Source organism: Camarhynchus parvulus, chromosome 1A (assembly GCF_901933205.1).
Source record: "Camarhynchus parvulus chromosome 1A, STF_HiC, whole genome shotgun sequence".
NCBI classification, from domain to species: domain Eukaryota; kingdom Metazoa; phylum Chordata; class Aves; order Passeriformes; family Thraupidae; genus Camarhynchus; species Camarhynchus parvulus.
Window position 1 is genome coordinate 5767347 of NC_044586.1, and position 21192 is coordinate 5788538.

Genomic DNA, 21192 nt, shown 5'->3' on the forward strand with positions numbered 1-21192 from the left:
CTTTTAAAATTTCAAAGGTTTATTAAACCTTAACAAAAATACAACCAATGACTGAAAAAGGAAAAATTACAGTGCAGTGCTGGGAGTCTCCGTGACCAGCAGCCACGTGCTCTCCTGCAAAATGGATGTTCTGCCTTTTATACTCTTAGCCCCTCCCAGAGTTTTGTCAGTCAGCTCCTTCTCTGAGGAGGAGCTGCGAGGTCCTGTTATTGAGGTTCCTTCTCCCAGCCCTGCGGGATGGGAGCACATCCCTGCTCACACCCAGCCCCGAGGAGCAGGCAGGGGCGCAGCACAGAAGAGCCGGGAAGGGGCCTCAGGACACCGTGCTCATCCCTCAGTGCCTAAAGCAAGCCCAGGACCCGCCCCTGGCACGCCCTCCCTCAGCCTCTGCTTCCACGGGGACAGCCACCACGTCCTGTCTGCCACAGCTGTGTGCATCGGCAACTTGGTGACCATCTCAGCCATGAAAGCAGTGACCGCTGATCCCTTCTCCCCCTCAGGCCACTGCCCTTCCCAAGATCCATTTAGGAATTACTCTTTGCAGTACCTTGTTTCGGCGTATCCTGTTCAAGGCCAAAGGCTGGTCAAAGACTGGTCACTGCTTTTGAGCAGTTAAAGTTCTCATTAAATTGGGTTTCTTGTATTTCCTGTGACAAACTGGCAAATTGGGTAACAGTTACATCACTGCAGGACCAGGACAGAGGGGCCGGAACCTGATGTTCCACAAGAAAACCCACACCTCAACCAAAGCAGGTTTGGTTTATTTGAATGGCTTCATTCAATATTCTACAAAGGTAACAAACTGCAGAATGGGGCACAGTCATACGACGAGGGTTCAGTGCAAAACACAACTAACTACGGCCAGGGAAGCCCAAAGTTTCAATTAATTTTATTTTTTTTATTTTTATTTTTTTACAGTGTACATTGTTAAATAATGTAAAGAAAACGCTTGTAATTCAGAAACAGATTTTATGTGGAAAAAGATACTCAAAGTGTAATATTAAACAAAATAATTTAACAGTTCAGTAGCATTAGTTTATTCCTCTAGACTTCAGTTATTCATCCACAGGAGGAGAGGGAGGGAGGAAAAAAAAATCAATGGTAAATAAAACCAGTTCTTGCATAACATTAAGTGAAAAAACGACCTCAAACTTATTAGATCAAATTTAAATAACCATGTGCTGCATCCAGCTGACCAGTTCCTCTGCCACGAGTATTGCCCTTGTCTCATTACTGCCTCAGCTCTGTCCCGGTCCCGTTTCCCTGGGTGTGCTCTGCATCCATCCTCAGCCCTGGGCCCGCTGCTCTCCTGCTCCCCCCGGAGCCTCCCCTGTCCCCCGGAGCTCAGCCTGCGCCTGTCCACGGCACCGCCCCTCTCAGCCTGTGCCCGCCCTGCTGCTGACCAGGGGACAGGGACGGAAAGCATCTCGCATGTTTCTTTGTGAAAACGAAAGCGGGAGAACAGCTGCAGACACAAAAACTCCCTACTAAGGCCCCAGCAGGGAACAGAGATTAAAACAAACGTGGACAAGTAACAGCCCTGTGATGCACCAGCCTCCAGGACAGCGGTGACATCCTGCCAAGCGCCAGGAAGCCACACCCTCATCCATCACAGCTTCTTGCAGCACTACATAAATACTGGCTGGTATTATTTTGACTTTGAAGAGGAAACCAGTATTTCTTAAACACAAAAAGAGAGAATGACCAAAGCAGAAGATACAGTACAGGTACTAAGAGGTGACAAGTGACAGACAGTGACAGTCCTGGTACCAGCTTGAAATTTGTTAAGAGTGAACAAAATTGTAAATCCTCCAAGTAAGACAGAGGAAACTTCTTGATGCCGGCTGCTTCAAGTACATCCATTGCCGGCAATGGACGTTGCACCAGGACAGTCTGTTCCTGGCTTAAATGAATTTTACCAAAAAAAAGGTAAGAAAAGCAATCCCAGCAGACAAGCCCAAACCAACGAGCAATGGCACCTCTCCTTCAAGTCACATCCTGACCAAACATCTTTACCACTTCACAGCTGGAGTCAAACTGCATCTTAAGTCGGGCCTTTCCCAAAGATACACGTTCTCCCCATCCTCTCTCCGTTCCTGACCCAGCCCTCCTGCTTCCAGAGCCAATATTGGTTAAGTCTCGTTGTAGCCTCACCTGCATCCCTCCGTCCCAGCCCACCTGGCCCCTGTCACCCCTCACCTTCAGCTCTGCCCACCTGGATAAGTTTTCCCACACACAGAACTGCTCGGCCCTGCGGCCTCGGTGACCTCCCTTCCTTCCACGCTCCTGCTCCAACGTCCCGGGCGCTGGGCACAAACATCCTGCCCTCACCTTGCCCTCTGCCCACCTGGGCTCTGCTGGGAAGACGACGCTAAACTGCAGAAGCAAGAGAAGTCCAAGGCACTAAAATATCCAGCAAGCATACTGGGAGAACAGACAAGTATTCAAGTACATTAATTTATACAATTTTACATTCACATTTATTTATCTAATACAATGAAAATACAAAGGAAAAAGTTAAAGTGTCTCCAATAAGTATAAGGATATAGCTAGCTTTTTTTCCCATTTTTTCTTTTTAACTTTTTTAACCCTCTATATTCCACTCATTTTTAAACTACTGTTGTCCAACAACATTTATATAATCACAGTGTTTCCACATCAAAACTGATGGTAAGTACATGTCCGCAGGGAACTTTAAAAATTTTTTTTAACAATTTAAATTGCTCTAATGCTGCAGTCAAAGCTGTTAATATCTTACTTAAAGCAGTAATGACCTATCAAGCACGGGCTGCACCACAAGTCCATTCGTGTGCCCCATCATTTCAGAGCCAGATACTATTGACTGGGGAGAGGGAGAGGAGGGGAATTTGGACAGCTTTTTCTGGATCTTGGTTCTTCAGGAAGAGGCGAGAAGCATGCTAAAGCTTCATGCTAGGGTTCAGCTCTCCCACCTCCACACGTGTGGATTCAGCCTCCAACCAGAAATATTTAACAGCAAGACTGTATGGACTGACCCCCTGGCTTCTGCTCACAGCTCTCGTGGCACACGAGAGCAGCCCCCCTCGGTGGAAAGCACTGTCCCATCACAAGGATGCCGATCATCCTCCTCCCCCTTCCAAGTGTGTGGGGAAACTCCCGCTACAGAGAGTCGACAGCAATGGTTGGAAAAGAGAAATTCATTCCCAGTCTGGCAAGCTACCAGTTCATTGCAGCACTAGTAGTGATACAGGGCCCCATCTCCCTCCCCATGTCCTGTCCCGAGGTGTAGCCAGCAGGGTCTCTGGGCACGGCTAAGTGGTCCGCAGGTTGGAGCCTGGAGGGTTGCTGACAGACTTTTGCAAATTGCTGATGTTGAAGCTTTGCAAAGACGTGGCCCCCACGGGCTGGAACTGGCCGAGCTGTGGCGGTGCTGGCGCCCCTGGCCCGCTCCAGGGCGGGGGGAAGGACGCTGCTGGGTAACCGTACTGCTGCGGGGGGCACATGGCCTTGCTGAAGGGACCTAAAGAGGTAGCTGATGCTGCAGGGATGGGTGTAGCACCCAGGGAAGATGTCATAGAGATACAGAGCTGACCTGGTGCCGAGAATTTTCTTGCCATTCCAGGGCCCTGAAAGGTAATCCAACAACCAAGAGAACTTTAACTGTGTAACTTTAAAAACCACCAGTTCACTCCTTGGTCTACAATGGGTATTTACAGGGCAGGCCGTGGCCCTCCCCTTTAGTTTTCCCCTTCCCTTCCAGAGCAGACAGTACACCCTCCACGTGAAGAGCCAGCCAGCAGTGCTCTAGAGCTGCTGTGCTCCAGCTGTGTTTGAAACCCCAAGGGAGACAGAAGGACACCCACCACACCCCTCAGGGGTCCCACCTCACCTCGTAGTTGCTGTGCCCTTTGCCAACTTTCTTGCCAGAGAGGTTCATGGCGTCCCGAGCCCAGTTGTCCACCAGCTTGTGCAGGTCATCGGTGAAGGTGCCCTTGCGGCTGGAGGCGATGGCCGTGGGCTGGCTCTGGGGAGCCTGGCTGTTCACTGCAGCCCCCACTGTGTTGGTGCTGCTGGTCCCTACAAACACAAACACAGCCATCACAACATGGCTCAGCGCTGGCCTGCCTCTGGTGCATTCGGTAGCTGTGGTAATGGCACACCAGGAGTTAAAATGCCATGCAAATTAATTCTGAGCTTCAATTCCAGGACACACTGAAGTGGGAACTGCAAGGACTCCTACAGGCATTTTCTTAGAATGTTTCACAGATGGGTTTACTTTGCAAGAAGTGCTGAAAGTGGTCATCCTAAGAAGGGAATGGCAGCAGCCTACAGGTCTTTGTAGAAGAAAAAGGACATTAGATTTCAGCACTGAGTGGTAGTACAGGCACGGTGCTCTCTTATCCTACACCTTTTAACCAGCAGCAACCACTACTGGTACAGGTCAGTTCCATCTTGGAGGACAATGCTGGATGCTGAATAAGGAGCAGTAAAATCAGCATCACTGGCTGCTCTGTAGCAAAATATCTTCACTTTGTGAAATGAAGAGAAAAATTCACCCAGTTTACCAAAAAACAAAAGAAGAAAAAAGCCAAACAGCAACTGCTGTTTCCCACAGCTGCCATACTTATGTTCTTGAGGATAACCAAATGGGACTGTTTTCATCCACCAAACGGCCAGGATCTGCAGGGAAGGTCTGCACTGCAATTAATTTTGCTTTCTGTCTCTAAAAGCATTTTTTTGCCATTATGTTCAGATTTCCTAAGCAAGAAGAATAAGCATTTGAGGTCCAAACAACTAACACAGCTTAAAGAAGGTAGAAAGGAGGGTATTCCTCAGACAAGGTGACAGGTTTCTCTTTTCACTGCAACACAAAACCCCTTCATGTAAATGCCAGGTTTCAGTTCTGCTAGAAAGCTTGCTGAACATTATTCTGTGGGGGGGGAAAACCAACCTAGAAGCCTTGTTTTGGATAGCCTTCCTATGCCATTCATATTTATAAACAAGTAACTGCACTCCAATCTAGGTTTTTAAAAGGCAGACCTCATCACACGAAGCAAAGAAGTCGTGTATTACCTAGGATCCTAAATTCCCAGCAGTACTGCAAAGTATCCTCATTTACAGCTGTGGAAGTGCCAGTTAATCACTAGAGCAGACTCCACAACAAAACCAGCATCAGCAGGGCTAAAGACAGCACTGCTTGTAAACACTCATCCTCACCTATTCCTCAAATATTTCTACTTGCTCCCTTAGGAGACTGCACCTGGGAAATCCATGAACACCTGAGTTTATGGCAGGCATTTCTGAAGGGAAGCCACTTAGAGGTGGATCACAGAAATGCCAGCAATGAACATCACATCTCTATTGCAAAGGCCCAATGACAGAATCCCTGTCTCTTGCCTGGCGGTTCCTTGATCTGTCCCACTTTCCCTGGCCATCAGCCACATTCCTTGCCACCACTGTATCAAAGAAAGAACTGGTTCGAAAGCCCTGCAGGAATGTTTCGTACTGAGGAGTGGATTAGGAAGGTGACATACTTACTATGCAGGACAAATAAAGTGTTACTGCCTCTAGTAGTGCTGAGGAGGGAAGGACACAGATTGACCCCACCAGTTCCAGCTCAAGCATGGAAGTGGCTCCTGGGCTGGGTGCCCACAGGAGTTGTTAGTGGGGACAGACATGCAAGAACACAGGGCAAGTGAAGAGAAAGGTTCCCTGAGCAGGGAGTGAGGTGCAGCACTGATGGAGCGGAGCAGGGACACACTGGGTGGTGCAAGGAAAGTCTGCTGTGAAATACCAAGAACCTTAGGCATGCATCATGTGGGAAGGGCTCTGGATACAATCATTTAATAAGAGCAATGATGTGAAAGGTAAAGTTAAATACAAATGAGGCAAAAGCAAGGAAGAGGTTACTTGTGGGAGGGGGAACACTGCCAAAACCAGTAATAATCACATTCCACCATGAGGTTCATGCAGGAATTGACACACTTGCTCTCATTCTCTTCAGGATGGCCAGCATCCACTTGTGCTATTTCACATTTCCACTTTAATCTGGATCCTGGACCTACACCAGAGAGCCTCCTCAGGTTACAGACGGGGGAGAGTCAATCAAGGTATAGACTACAGCACATTCAGCTGAAGAGATGAAAGATCCCTCGGGGGAGTAAAGAGTTTTCCAAAGAACTAGATTGGTTCAGGGTGACAAAGGCTGCCAGAGCTTTGTCTCCCAGAGTGGCTTTGTCAGTGGCCTCCAGCAGAGCTCTCACCTAAGGTCCATTTAAAACTGACTTCTCAGGAGTTTTACATTTGAGCTCTGACACACTCACTGCCTGCAGGAACTGCCATCCAGAAGAGGCTGAAAAGCAAGTGCTTCAACTTGTGGCATTCATGGAAACAACCCCCACATTCCTGCTCGGTCACAGCAGCCATCCCCAGTTCTGCTCTGACATAAGGGATCTCAAGTGAAACAGGCTCCCTCTCTCCAGCCCACTACCTATAATGCCTTAATTCTGCTCTTGGATTTTTTCTCCCCATAAACCACAGTCAAATGACACCTTTGAAACAGTCTTAAATGACATGTGCACACACAGGCTTTTCTGAACATCTCTTGCTTTGGGAGACACACTGGAGATCTCTGATGGCTTTCTCTTAGGCTTTTAAAACACTGGAGTGTCTGCAATTGGATCCATCACTGAGGTGATAAGCCCCATCAAATCCCAAACCAAGCAGCTGCTCTGAGTACAACTCCAGCAGGTTACAATGAGCAACTGACCCTGATGTCACTCTCATTAGTGAGAGCAGAGCTCCACAGAGAAGGGGAGGCTCTGCCTGCCTCCACCTGGCTGCAAGAGCAGCCCCAGACTAGCCAATATTCTAAGGACAGAGCACACATTAGAGGGCATAACACAGACAGACAGATGCTGTGCTGGAGACAGAGTCAGGGACATAAGGCTTCAGTGACCAGGAAAAGCTGATGAATAGATTTACAATCAGGAATTGGAGATAACAGAAATAAGATAATTACTACAGAGCTGGTTGCAAGGACAGACTTTTTTCACCATCTTCCCTGAAGCACAAAGAGAGAGTAATTTGTTAAAGATAAGAGAAACAGTGAGAAATGTTTAGTATCAGGAAACATTACAAAAAGCTTGGTGAGAAACAGAGGACACAGCACAGCAGGGCTTTAACAGTCACTAGTGGGACATTCTAGACAAACTCAAAGACTTGTCTGACAGTTTAATCACAAAGAGAAGAGGCACAGCCTCCTACATTTATTCTTCATAATTCCCAAACCATTGTGAAGAATGTCAGGAGACACTGAGGTCACAACTGTTATCAAACAAACAGTCACAACTGTGGCTGTTATCACAGAAGGAAAAGCAAGGACATATTCCATTTTTGCCAGGACATAGGAAGCATTTTACAACTATCCAATTTCAACCAGCAACAGATTTATTTGATAGGTCAAGTGCTTTCAGTTTGTCACCCTCTTTTCTCAGATGTGTGAAAACAGTTCAGACGTTCCCTGCCAAGCTGTACCACTCTGTTTCTCCAGCTGCACAGTTAAAAGCATCAATCACTGCACTGTTTCCTCAACAGCACTGATTCCAAGCCAGTATCTTCTCCAGCTGTCACTCTCCACAGCAGCAACAGCACTTCAAGGACAGAGCTCCAGGAAGCAAGCAGCCTGCAGCAAGCCAGGTGCCAGGCCAAGCTGAGCCATGCCAAGTACTACCTGCTTTTACAGGACAGCTACAACACTCTTTTCAAAAGGAATCTGTTTCCCTTAGCAACAGTCCCAGAAGCAAGAGATACACATGCCAAAGGACTCTTATAGCCAGATGACAGCCAATTTACAGCAAGCCTAGGCCCTGGAAGTAGGTTATACTCTCATATATTCAGTTCAATGTCAATTCTAGAAACAGACTGGCTGTTCTTCATATTCCCTTCCCCCAAAAAGGACAGGCCAGACTAACAATTTTAAGTTAGCTTTGGTAAGAATTTAACTTCTTCCAAGAAAGGAACATTAAATCTGGATAGTGCAGATGTCAATGCACATCTGCACATTAATATACACAGCAAAAACATTTAAATCTGCTAAATTTGAAAAATTAAATCATTTTTGTGCTTAGATCCCAAATCCAGTGAAGTGGGTTAGAGCAAGTGCAAAACTGAACAGCCAGGAAGACGTTTCCCTCCCTTTCTCAGAGGATGGGGCTGGTTCATTGCAGCTGTCTCTGCAGAAGGGCAGGCCCAGCTCCCACACACAGCCCTGGCTCAGCTGAGCCCTGCCAAGCACAGCAAGACAGATGATGCAGATGTGTGGTACTGCCATGCAGTGCAGCAGCCAGAGGGCTCCTGACAGCACTCCAAACTTCCTCACACCGAGTCATTCCAGAGGGTGGGAAACAAAGGGCAGACATTTAAAGGGTCCAGCCTGCAGAAGCAGCATAGGAGATATTGCAGCACTCCCAAGAAAAAGCATCACACCAGCAGCCTTGGCTCAAGCATATTGTTATTTCAGCCACATCAGAAGTTTGAGGCTCTCTTGTAAGTCTGGCCTAATGTAAGTACAAATGAGAGGATTCTGAAAAGAGCTGCAAGCTAGCTTGTGAGGGCTGACAGGATGTCTGAAAACGTCTATTTACCCACCTTTACTGCTACTTGTTTCAATTTAATGTATCTCCAACTCACGAGGAAAAACTAAACCTGAGCCCATTAGTAGGTAAGGTTCTTTTGAGTTTGCCTGGAATTATTCTCTAATTATTTTAAAACCCCTGTAACACTTGGATCTTTAGCCAGCCATCTGTTAATGAACACAAGTCGTCACTACAAGCTGCCTACAGGTGGCATCAAAGCTCTGCACTGTCACCAGCTTTGGGGACACACATCCACCTTGTGCTGCAAGCACTCTGCCAGGCAGGGCAACACTCCCTGCCACCATTACTGAAGTGTCCAGCTAAGGGATAACATGGAAAACAAATCTTCCTCACTCTTCCCCCCTACAAGTCTCATGTCATCTAACATATGCTGAAGCAAAATTACCAATGGGCCTTGCTAAGTCTCCCCAGTTTGTGTCATTTCACTGACCTGCCCTGAAAGTTTCCTCTCAAGGTTTAGAGAAAATGAGTGCTTGCTACAGTGAATTTAACAGCAGAGAACACCTAACATGAGAACCCAAACTTCTAAAGGTGTGCTAAGAGCAGCTGAGCTGAGCCATGGGATGGGAGGGAATACAAGGTGACAGATGAGGATGGGCTGCATGAAACAGATCCAAGCAGCAGAAACAAAAACCAAAAGGACAAAACAAAAACCAGACAAGGAAGGAGTAAAGGTGTTACACACAAAGAGCCAAGCAGGGCGTACTCAGAAATCGGGTCCTCCTGCCACCAGGCTTGAAGGTCACTCTCTCAGATGCACAGTTAAACTTCGAGCACAGCCTGTGAGAAAACAAGAACAGGGAGAACAGAGAAAGGAGGGGAGAGGAGACAGAACACCACTACAAGATGTTAGCAACTTGAAGTTGGAAGGATGAAATGCAATCAAGACACACAAGAATAAGTCTCAAAGTGCAGACCAAGGAGTACAGAGACAATATACGGAGTGAAGAGACTCCCTCCAGCACCTCCAGACACGAGGCCAGGTTTGCACTGCTACTCTCCAGGACATAACCCAACTATAAAGTTGCAATCCATAGGAAAGCCAAATCCTGGCAAAAGTACCCAATTTTTAAATGGTACTGCACAACTCTGGATGCAGGGAGATGATTCAAATAGCTCCAAAATGCCTGAAACATTTCCTAATAAAAATCTCTAGAGAAAATTCTTCCTTAAAGTCCTTAAAGCCCGTTTCCATTTTCTGTATGCACTTCTTCAGTTTCAGCAAAAACACACATTAGAATTGATGTATTCAAACTGTCCATGGCAAAGCTTTTCAAAAATATGTGCAAAGGGAAAAAAACCCTACAATAGCTAAGTTCAGATAAGTGAAGGAATCATCCCCTAATGACAAGCAAAAAAAGCCCTCCTTACTGAATAAATCAGAGCTGTGCCTGAGAAATTATTTGATAACATACTAATAACAAGCTACCCACTACCTGAGAAACCTGACTACACGACCAATTTACTACTCCCACCATTTCATCCTCCTACACTAACTCTTCATTCCAGGATAATTCACAATTAAAGAATATGAGCCATTTTTTACCTTTTACTGTTAAAAACTCCATTGACAGGAACAGCCAAACCAGCTAGGAAGTCTAAAAGGACTAAGACTCCAAGTCTTTGCAAACTTCCAACCATTTCAGTTATCTGTTAACATCAAACCTGTTCTGCCCCTTCCCTGGTCTGATTTCCAACCCCCCCAGTCTCACTGGTCTCCTCTCCTCTGAGCCAACACCTTTCCCAGGTCAGCAGAACTTTGCTGCTGCCACCACCCCACTGCACTCTCTTGTGTTGTCCTCAGGCTTTCAGACCCTCAACCACCTCACACTTGACCTGAGTGAGAAGCTACAAACCCACTTGCAAACAACATCCTTATCAGCCTCCACACACAGACTGGGGATCCCAGAGCCACTTTACACCAGGTCTTAAAAATGAAGTGTCATGAAATCAACCCTTCACTTCCACTGCTGATGACACTAATTGCATTTGGAGTCTTACCTTGGCCTGGCGCCGAGAGGCTCGGTACCGACAGGGCACCATCACTGGTGAAGGCAGAGTAGAGATTTTCACTGGAAGGTGAAGGTTTGAGGGGCTGTAACAAATGGTTCTGCCCAGTCTCTGGCACACTGCCAGGAGGATGAAGGGTCTGCTGAGGGGGCAAGACTGATGGTGCACTTTGAGCTGACAGGTTGCCTAGAGGAAGAATGAAGGCAAAAAGTTTTGCTTTGCATACATTTTTGAACCTGATCAAGTATGACAATCCAGGCAAGAGAAGGAGAGGCAGGGGGAGAGAACTACTCCAGCTCCTGAGAAAGCAGCGAGACCAGAAAAATTCCTCAGTTTTAAGACAACTCTGTTGTGGTTTATGTGCTCACAGAGCTCCTCTATCACACAGCAAAACAGAAATGAGCAGCCAGGGTGAGTGGATGCAGAAATCTCAGCATGACATGGAATTACCAAAGTGAATACGCAAGAAGCAGTAACAAGTATTTCTGCTGGCACTGTTGGCCCTCCAACTGGTCCTGCTACAGGACTGGAGAATCTCCAATTACCCAGAGAGTATCTGTCACCCACGTCACTCAATCAGTAAACAGAACTAGTTCCTGAGTTCTGTTTATCAGAAAAATGGTCTTAGTAAGAAAGGAAGTCTTGACAATTGAAACTGATTCTCAATTTGTAAGTACAACAAATCTTCAATTCCATGAAAAAAGCCACTATTTTAAATCACATCAACTGTGAGTTTCTGCAGTCTAAGGACAGCAGTAATTTTATGCTTAAGTGGTACTAAATTAGAAAAAAAAAAGTCTCTGCAGATGACTAAAGAGACCAGACCCATTCTGCAAAATCAGTTTCAGGAGGGAACAAGCACAGTTTATCTTTAAAAAACAAACTTTTCTGCCATACTGTAAATTTACATTTTTCTTCCAAGTCAGAGCCCAATGACTAATATCTAAAAAACAGAAACCACAACTTTAAAACTGCTCTAACAGAACAATGTCACAGTACCTTTCAGTGGACTGAAAAAGTCCCAAGCAAGACTACCAAACAGCAAAAGTAATTTCAAAAATGATTAAAGAAATTCAGGGAGGAACTGATACACACACATGCACTCTCCTCAAAAGAGAAGACAAAGACAGAGACACAGATCTAAGAATGAGAGATGGTACTTGGTCTATTTTATCTGCTAACAATATTGAAGGAAGCCTCACCTGATAGCTGAGGGCTTTTATGTCCCTGGGAGCTGCTACGACTGGACTTGCTGCCTTTTCCTTTCGTAGGTCGTCTCCTTCTTCCTGACAGGGGTGCAGCTGGGGGAATAATTACTGCAGGTGGAGCCTTGCCCAGCTTCACATAGAGTGACTCAATCTCCTGCTTCTGGCGGCTCTGCAGCTCCTGGATCTCTTTAAGGTGCCTAACAAGTTACAAAGCAGTGGGATTTACAGGAATTCTATGTATACACATAGCTGCAAACAATTCCTCCCCTCCAGTCGAAGCCAGAGCTTTGGTCAAACTCTCAAATATTTAAGAAAGAAGTAAATAAATCTTTTCCACTAAATAATAACCGCAGAACACACACGGCAGAACATTTGCCATTTTCCAGTGTGCTCTAGCCCTGGCTAGAATTCCAAAACTAAGTTCCCAACATTGCAATCACAAAACCAGAATAAACAGAAGTACAAAAAAGCATTCAGATGCTACAGGAATAGCTAGATTACTCATTTTCTCAGACATATGGCCTTGGAGCCTTCTACACTGGTAATGCCTTACAATTTGTTTCAGAGCAGTTGCATGCACATGATTTAAAACTGCCAGCTACCCTAAGAAATAGTTCAACTTTCAGTATAAATAAATTAGTAGGTCACATTGCTTCACTTCTAAATTCTTCTGAGCCAACAAGGTCTCTTCAGGAAAAGAACCATTAGAAATGCCAGAAATGCAGATCAGAGATGCAGAGACTTGTGTGTCATTTTCAAACAACACTAAGTTTTTTGCACTAACTCCAGTGATATGCAAATCTTTCTTAGATCTACAGTCTTATCCATAGTGCAGCTGGCAATCTACATACAACAAGGTTACAGGGTAGAAAATTCAGCCCAACAAACATATGTATTCCTCTTTTGTTATAATTGTATACTGCTTTCCCACTAAAGAACCTTGCTTCCCACATAAATGCTGACAATGGCTCCTGACACTTAGCAAAGGCTAAGGGAAGTACAGGTGAAATTCGTATCAATCCTGTTACATTATTCCATACACAACCACCCAAAGGAAAAGCCTTACTTCCATCCAACCATTACAACCACGCAAAGAAAAACCATCCTTACTTCTCCCGCAACCGACGGAGTTCCAACTTCAAGTCTTCATCTTCAATATCCGACTCATTGTCACTGCTCATGTAGGAAGAGTTGAAGGAGTTGCTAAGGCTCTGAACAGGGAGGCTGATCTTCGATCCCAGGTGCTGGACAGAGTCTGGGCTCCCTGAGCCATCATCCAAATCCTTAGCCATGCCACTGAGAAAAGCGACCTCCGGATCAGAGGATGGACCATTCATTTGTGGCGACTGACTCGACTCCAACTCTTTCTTAGGAGCTGCAGCTGAAGGAGCAACTCGTTCCAAGCCCACAGAGAGAGGAAGAGTCATTGGCTCTTTCTCAGCACAGCTGACCTCATCCCGAGCCTTCGACACGGAGAAGCGCCCCACTTGATCCGTTGTTGTGGTCACCTGGAAGCGCCCAACCTTGGTGGCCTGAGCAGCATCTGCCAGTGTGGGAGCTGCCCCAGGAATGCCATCCACCACATCCAAGGGGGTGGCAGCCACAGCCCCGCTCTTCCCAGCCTGCTTCACCAGTGTGCTCTCTGGGCTACTGCCAGAAAGGCTTGAAGAATCACTGGAGGTGGTTTCAAATTGCACTGGCTTCGTGTCAGGTTTGTCACCCTCTTTTAGCACATCATCCACTGCCACCGATACCTATAATAGAAATACAATCATGCAGACTTCCTTAGTTTTTCCTTAACGTGATGCTTTTATTTCCCTTAATGGTAAGATGCATCTGAGAGGGAAAATAACTCATTTCCTAGGTATGCCACAAAGCAAGCCACTGCTTCCCTCCAGGCAAAACACTGCCACACAAAGCAGCACTTCTTGTAATCTGAAGGATTAACTCCAAGAAATAGCAGCCTCAGAGGGGGCCTCCTTCACCAAAAGGACATAACACAGTGAACATCCCAGCCCTGTTAGTGAAAGAGCAGCCCAACATTAAAGACTGAGGCCAACAGCTAAGGCCTGCTGTGATGAAACCCCATGTTCACAACTCTTGGCCTGCACAGACTGTGCAATCTCTGCCCTGAACGGAAACAGCATCTGCAGACCTGCTTCCACAAGCTCTACGTGGACAGCAAAGTCCTGCACATGGCACACTGAGCTAGCACTACCAGGAACCACCCAAAGGGACTGTACCAAGAGCCAAGGGAGTTTAGCAGCTGGTACCTGAAACCGCCCCATCTTCAGCACACTGCCTCCTCCTGCAGCACCCACAGCACCGCTCTCTCCATCACCGGCTGCCAAAGCTAAGGAAAAGGAAAATGGGATTAAAACAACAAGGAGCAACAAATTATTTGAACTCCAATCATTTCTTTTTATGCACTTCAAATTCAACTATCTGTTAACTCCAAAGAGGCTTCTAGACTCATAGCACCATATTAATACTAAAATGTTAATTATTAATGTTAAGTTGAAAGCACTTTTTCTACAAAGCTTCCCTGCACAGTGTATTTGCCAAAACTACACTTTTAGGCAACAGTAAAAAAAGCACACTGACTTCAAACAGAGATGTGAAATAGACAAATAATAAAAAATAGAGCTTTATGAAATTGATTCAATACCCAGAGTGACTACCTAAATTTCACAAACACTGGGGACAACTTATTCACTGAAAAGGGGCAAGTTGAGGAAATGCTATAAACCACATTTACTCAAAGCAGTCTATCTGAAGTTCTCCAAGTTGGACTCTTAGGTGTCAGCTCCTAATTTTGTTGCTCTGGGCACTGGCAGTATAAAGTTACAAAGCTGAGAAATAACATCCTATTTTTAAATCAGTTCTATTGGACAGCTTGCTCTGTTTATTAAGCAACTTCCCAGTTTGTTTACCTTTACCTTCTAAATTTAAAACACAAAACCCAACTAATTCTATAGCAGACTCATGAATTCTACATTATAGTTCACCAATGTCCCAAAATGAGAGTACATAACTTATTTTCCTTCACAGTTTTATTGGCTTCTGAAGGTTTGTTATTCAACTTCAGAAGCCCACACATGTTAAACAGTGTTTACTAGACAGCTCAAGAAAATTTTAGCACCATATTAACAGCTACTTTTAAAAACAGAAGATTTCAAAAATTAAAACAATTTGATGAATACTGATAGGAAAATCTCAGATTATTTTTGAAGTGTTTGAATTCCCTCCCAATAATTCAATCCATACAGCTTTCAAAGTCATTGATCATCCAGACTTCAAGCGATGATCATCCAGCCAACCTTCAGTTGTTCTAAAGCAGAAAGAAGTCTGGGTTTCCTACCACCTTTCTTAAATTTTTAGTAGTTTAAGCTTGGCTTCTCTGCTCAAACAGAAATGAAACACCCTTAGGGTAAGGGAGAGGTATCCTCCATGTAGAACACAGTGTAATGACACAGAATGGGTCCTACGGCTGTTGCCAGGAACATCACACATGACAGAAAACAGTTCCTTCAAGTCCTGATGCTGTACCTTAGCAGCATAGTGGAGATTCTTTGTGAATCTTAATTTAGCATTTTGGACACTTTAAATCCCAAATGAGTCACTACAATACACAAGTATTTATCACCCCCCCTCCTCATGGCCTACAGGGGAAAATTTCAGTCTGGCTACTAAAAAGTAGTAATGCCCTCAAGGAGCTGCCATTCCATGACTTAGTAGAAAAGGCTATAACCTTCCAAGAGGTTACTCTGTTCAATTTTGATTTCTATCTCCATGCTGAGAAATCACCTAATGTAATCATGGCTGTCTTACCATCCTTCAGACTCTGTGTTGCTGTGGACACCGGTCCAGTAACCACTGTTGATGCCACTGAGGGCACAGACTGCAGGTTCAAGGAGGAAAACAAAATAAATTAAAATACTTAGAGTTTCATTGAATGCCAACAAATCCAACACTGCATATTACATAGTTTTTTACTTCCAACAGGGACAAAGTATGACACATGAAAAGACAAATGCAAGACAAGAGATTTTATAGGCCTTATAACCCTGAGGCTGTGAGCAGACCACCCCCTTGGCCTGTGCAGAAATAATGCATAAATAACCAGTTGTACTGTCAGTCATTGTCTTCATTCAGTACCCAAAGCTCTTTAATAGAGGTTTTCAGAATTTCAGATCCACACTTGAAACAGCCCTCCCAAATTAAGATTGACATATCACATATTGCTTTTTTAGTGCTCTTTCCCCTTATTCCACAGTCACTTCCATTTCTAGTTTGGTGACATCACCAGAAAAGTTGGAATAACAACTAATACCAAAAAACAGCCTCAGGAAATTACATAATCTATTGCAATATACAGACTTCCCCGATTTTGGTTGACTCAGTCCTACAAACTGGAAGATGACTCTGAATTTTTATTTTTAAAAGTCTAAATACTGGTGTAGTGATATTAAAGGCAGTGACCTAAGAGTATGACTTTGGAAAAACACTGAGGTTTTTCAAGACTACTAAACTGCCAACATTGCAAACATACACAGGCAGGAGCAGATGTCACTGGGACAGTCTCTGGACTAAGGGTTCTTCTCAGCTGAGCATCCAGATCTTCCAGAGGCTGTTGGGACTGAGAAAAAAAAAAAGAGTAAAACAATGTCCCAGCTCAGGAAAAACAAAAGCATTGTTGAGAAACACATATATTCAATACTAAAATTTAAAGCACTCAGTACAGCTTCCATATTTCTAATCAAGCTTCCTTCCTACACATTTAGATTTAACATGTATAACATTGTAAGACTGGAAATAACTCACGCAACATACTTGTTTAAAAACAAAAGAACATGGAAAATTAGGTGGAACTTAAAAAAAAAAAAAAAAAACCTCTATAATACCACTCAAAATCAATCAACCAAGAAAAAAACACCAACCTACAAGTTCCCTCAGAGAGGCTATAGAGATGGATTGACTTGAAAAGGATGGAGAGAGGCAGAATCTCTCGAGTATGCTTATTACTTAGATTTCAGCTGTTTCAGTTAGAATACAAGATGCTTTTCAAACTTGGCTAGTTGGATTGGGGAGAGGAAGAGAAGAATATTTTACCTAAAAATATCTAGAAGATAAAAAAAAAATACCAAAGTCTCAAAATGACTAAATTAGGGCCATGCCCATAAGATATACAGAAAGAAGAAAGTATTGTCAGATATCATTAAGCTGCAATTCTGCCCTACAGAACAGAAATTTTCATCCAAACTTTAACATTAATAATCTTTCCAAGTACAAAAAGAAAAGCTATATCCGTTTTCAAAACTGAAGCAAGGATCATGACAACATAAAAATACTACTTTCCACTGAAAGTCAGAGGTACATAATAGCATAAAGATGCTTTCAAAAGGTTGCCAGGATAATGTTCTTCCTGACATGTGGATTTCAAAACAAAAACAAAAACCCTAGGAACAATAAAGTCTGTATCAATTCCATTATACAAAAAAAAGCAGAAGATGCAGATTTGTACAGCTCCATTCAGAAATCCAACTGCTTAGTGGTAAGTGAGGTGATTTAATCCAATACTGTAAAATAGAGGGGACAAGTCACCTGAAATACTAAATAATTCTCATCACTTATGATCTCAAGAAGATATTTGCTTCAAGTAAACAAATGGCTACCAGAATGATCAGGAAATAAACATCTCCTTATGGAATAAGGGGACCAAAATGAAACTTGAGATTAATCTAAATACGCTTTAAAAAGCAATTAAGGAATAAACAGAACAGGTATTTAAGACTATAGAACAGACTGTTCAAAACTGGTCTTGAGATGACATGTACTCTGTCTGCAAATTACAAGTGTGCTACTAAGGAAAGGGAAGAAGTTGTGTAATCACCTACTAGTGACAGAAGCAGCACAGAAGGCAAGCCTGTCTACTTTAAGACAAGCCAGTAATTTTCCAGATAGTATTATGTGATAGCAGCAAATGCTCTTAACAGTCAATTAGATTTGATCCAGCTGGTCTCCTCCAATTTTGCTTCACTCCTAGACAATCCTTCTGAGTTCAAATGAGAAGTGAAATTCAGTAAGTTGTTTGCAAAGGACAAGAAGCAAGGGATCTATATTTGTGACTCTTCCATGCTACAAATCTTGCCAGAAATACCTATGACAAACAGGAAGCAACCTTTTGCAGTGGTACCATGGCTTGAGTCATAGAAGTGGCTACAAGTGCTTTTGAGCTTAGTGGAAAATACTACTAATATACTGACTTTCCAGCAATGAAAAGGACTATGAACTCCATATGACTTATTTTAACTAGCTGTCTCCTGATCCATCTGATACCTGACCGTGGGAAGAATACAGGTAAGAATCATCACCTAATTGTTGTTGCCTTCTCCTCAGTGAAACCATGCTTCAGAAAGAACTGACTAAAAGAGATAAACCAGCTTCTGCCTCTGAAGTTGGGGAAAAAAAAGTTTTTTGTTGCTCAGTCTAGAGAAAGAAGATACCCATTTCCTTGCTACTCACAAGGTAGGAATATGGCTTAGGGCTCTAAGATCAAGATGTAAAAACGAGCTACTTTTAGGAAACACTTCAGTTGAAGAAGCCTTTTTCTTCCAACTTCAGATGTCATCTGCCCTAGCTGTACAAACCACACAGAATGACACACTGGGGTCAGGCTGGAAGGGACCACAGTGGTCACCTGCTCCCACCTCCCTGCTCAAGCAGGGCCATCCCAGAACCCATGGCACAGAACTGCATCCAGCTGGCTCCTGGCTATCTCCAAAAGAGGAGACTGTGGAGTCTCTGGACAATCTGTTCCAGTGCTTGGTTACCTGCACAGGAAAGAAGTTCTTTCTCATGTTTAGGTGGAACTTCTGTGCGTCAGTTTCTGCCCATGGCCGCTTGTTCTATTGCTTGGCACCACCACTTACACACAAGATATCCCAGCTAACTATTGTATACAAGGACAGAAGCTAAGCAGGGGAAGGCACTGCTGCATTTCAAGTCGTGTTTATGATAAAGAACTTCAAATACCTTTTAAAAACTTTAAAGCCTAGTGAAATCAGAATGCAACAATAATCACAAAATAAACAAAACAAAACAAAAAAAAACAAAACAGCAATCATCAAAAGAAACAACTAAACCCCAAAACCTCATAAGGAATTCACAAAGGCAATTTTACATTTTTATAAACATTTCAAGGCAATATATATATTTTCATATTACTTTGCTACTATACTTTTTTCAAGAAGAAAACAGGTTCAAGTTTTATGCATACACTCCACTGCATTCTATTTTTTAAAAAAATATTTCAAGTTCAGATTAATACACTAAAACCCCTAAGCCTGATTAGGCACTGGGTACAGCACCCCAAAGGGCAAGCTGCACAGAACCACAGAATGGTTTGGGATGGAATGGACTTTAGAGACCATCCAGTTCCAATGCCCTGCCATGGGCAGGGATACCTTCCACTAGACCAGGTCACTCACACCCAGTGCTGAAGCCACTCAGGCTACTGCTACAGTTACACAAAAGGGGTTACTCAGTCAAAAGAAAAGAAAACTGAGAACATTAATAACATGCAACGGAGAGTTTAATTGAAACATGCTCTCTGAAGGGAAAAGAAGCAGATAAAATCTGCCAAGTTGTGCAGCACCTGAGTTAGTGAAGGTCCTGGAAAAGGTGGCAGCTGCTCACTGGATGGAGTGCCAGCCGGAAGGTCAGAACCTACTGGGAGCACCTATGGATAACGGAGAGGAAACGCGCGTCCGTCAGACATGGAACAACAAGGAGGATCAGATACCAAGCTACAGTCACTCATGTCATACAACAGAAGCCTTAACTTTTTTTTTTTTTTTGGTAGAGAATTCCTTCCTGGACAGTTAGCATAGAGTCTTTAGGGGCTTTTGCAACCAAATTGGGGAAAGTTTGCTTTGTTTTTATTTTATAATCCAGATTATCCCTGAGCAGCCACAATTTCCAGTTTAAACAAGCTGTAGTATCCAGGAAAAAAGTATCTTGGGGATATTATTTTCAAGTCTGAAAGAAATGCTAAAATAATTCATCCAAGAAGCTTAATTTCTAAAATGGTGCAAGAATGTATTCAGTCTCCTTACAATAGATCTATGTTAACTGTCCATTAGAAACTGCAATTGCATGCTTCCAGCAAATTGTTCCAAGCAACTTGACTTGAGAACAGGAACTGTCAGTGCCTGAGGATGTCTCCACTTGTTGAGAAACACATTTGTAGAGCTCTCACACCAATGTTTTGATCCATCACTTCTTTTTGAGCCTGAAAGGTGTTGATGACCCACAGAAGGTGATTAGGCCATGCAACTGGGTAGGGGGAAGTATCCAGGTTATGCAGAGGAGGTTAGAGAGAGGTTAGAAGGAGGCATCAAAGCCTCCTCACCAGGTCAGACAGCACATTCCAGTTAGTCATTTCCATTGTTAGGGAAGTGGCAAATTCTAGGAATTAAGCAACCCATTGCACAATTTGCAATTCTTATTCTCAGCTGTCATCTTGAGGTTTGACAGTGCCCATGAAGTCTGAGCACACACGCAGCCCGCGAGTTCCAGCACACTGCCCCTTTACGGCTGTGAGCTCTGCAGGACTGGGGGACAGGCCACAGTCTGCTCCAGAACCAGTTCTGGCCTGCAGTGTGTTACCACAGCTCCAAGTAATGCTTTAAATTGCAGGAGTAGCTCCCCAGTGAAGATGCTCTCCCCAGAGTTATCGATCCTGCCAATAACATTTCAGCAGGAACTGGCCAAGTTGTGCTCACTCAACTTTTCTGTGCAGCAGGAACACACGTGAGGATGTTACCTGTTCTGAGGCATGATGAATTTTTAAGCTGTGGTAACTTCATCATTTAGTTTATAAATAAGAGGCAAAACATACTTTAAATACATTGGTAAGAGAAGCTGAAACACATTTAACTGTCTGGCCATAAACAAAATGAATACACAGACACAGAGTCTAGCAAACCCCAGAAGACTAAAGCAATAAGCTCCTTAATGCTCAGCAACAACACAAAGTGAAACTAAAATTAAACCTTGTAAAAAAAACTATAAAGAAAAACTTCAGAGAGGAGGTGGGATTTCTACAACTGACAATCAAAAACCCTGTAACATTTATTATATTTAAACCCAAGTCTCTGTAATTACAGGTTTGCAATTAGCAATTTTCTAACTGCTCCAACTGTTCCTGAATGAATCCCAGTTCCCATTTTTTTCCAATATTTCTTTTCTAATTTTCAATTTCACTGAAATATTAATGGATGTCTTTGTGTCCAGATTTCCTTATCAACTTTTCTGGCACATATTCCCACTCTTCC

General features: G+C 43.8%; 1 protein-coding gene across 1 annotated transcript in view; it reads right to left on the reverse strand.

Annotated features, from left to right (window-relative positions):
* Positions 1-877: 877 nt before the first annotated feature.
* Positions 878-21192, reverse strand: part of LOC115910495 (serine/threonine-protein kinase WNK1-like) — a 99156-nt gene continuing 78841 nt past the window's right edge. The window contains 9 exon segments of the mRNA XM_030960687.1: positions 878-3605; positions 3869-4056; positions 10638-10832; positions 11849-12051; positions 12965-13608; positions 14128-14207; positions 15686-15755; positions 16407-16493; positions 19512-19595. Of these exon segments, the coding sequence (XP_030816547.1) occupies positions 3291-3605; positions 3869-4056; positions 10638-10832; positions 11849-12051; positions 12965-13608; positions 14128-14207; positions 15686-15755; positions 16407-16493; positions 19512-19595 (1866 nt within the window). The 3' untranslated portion in view covers positions 878-3290.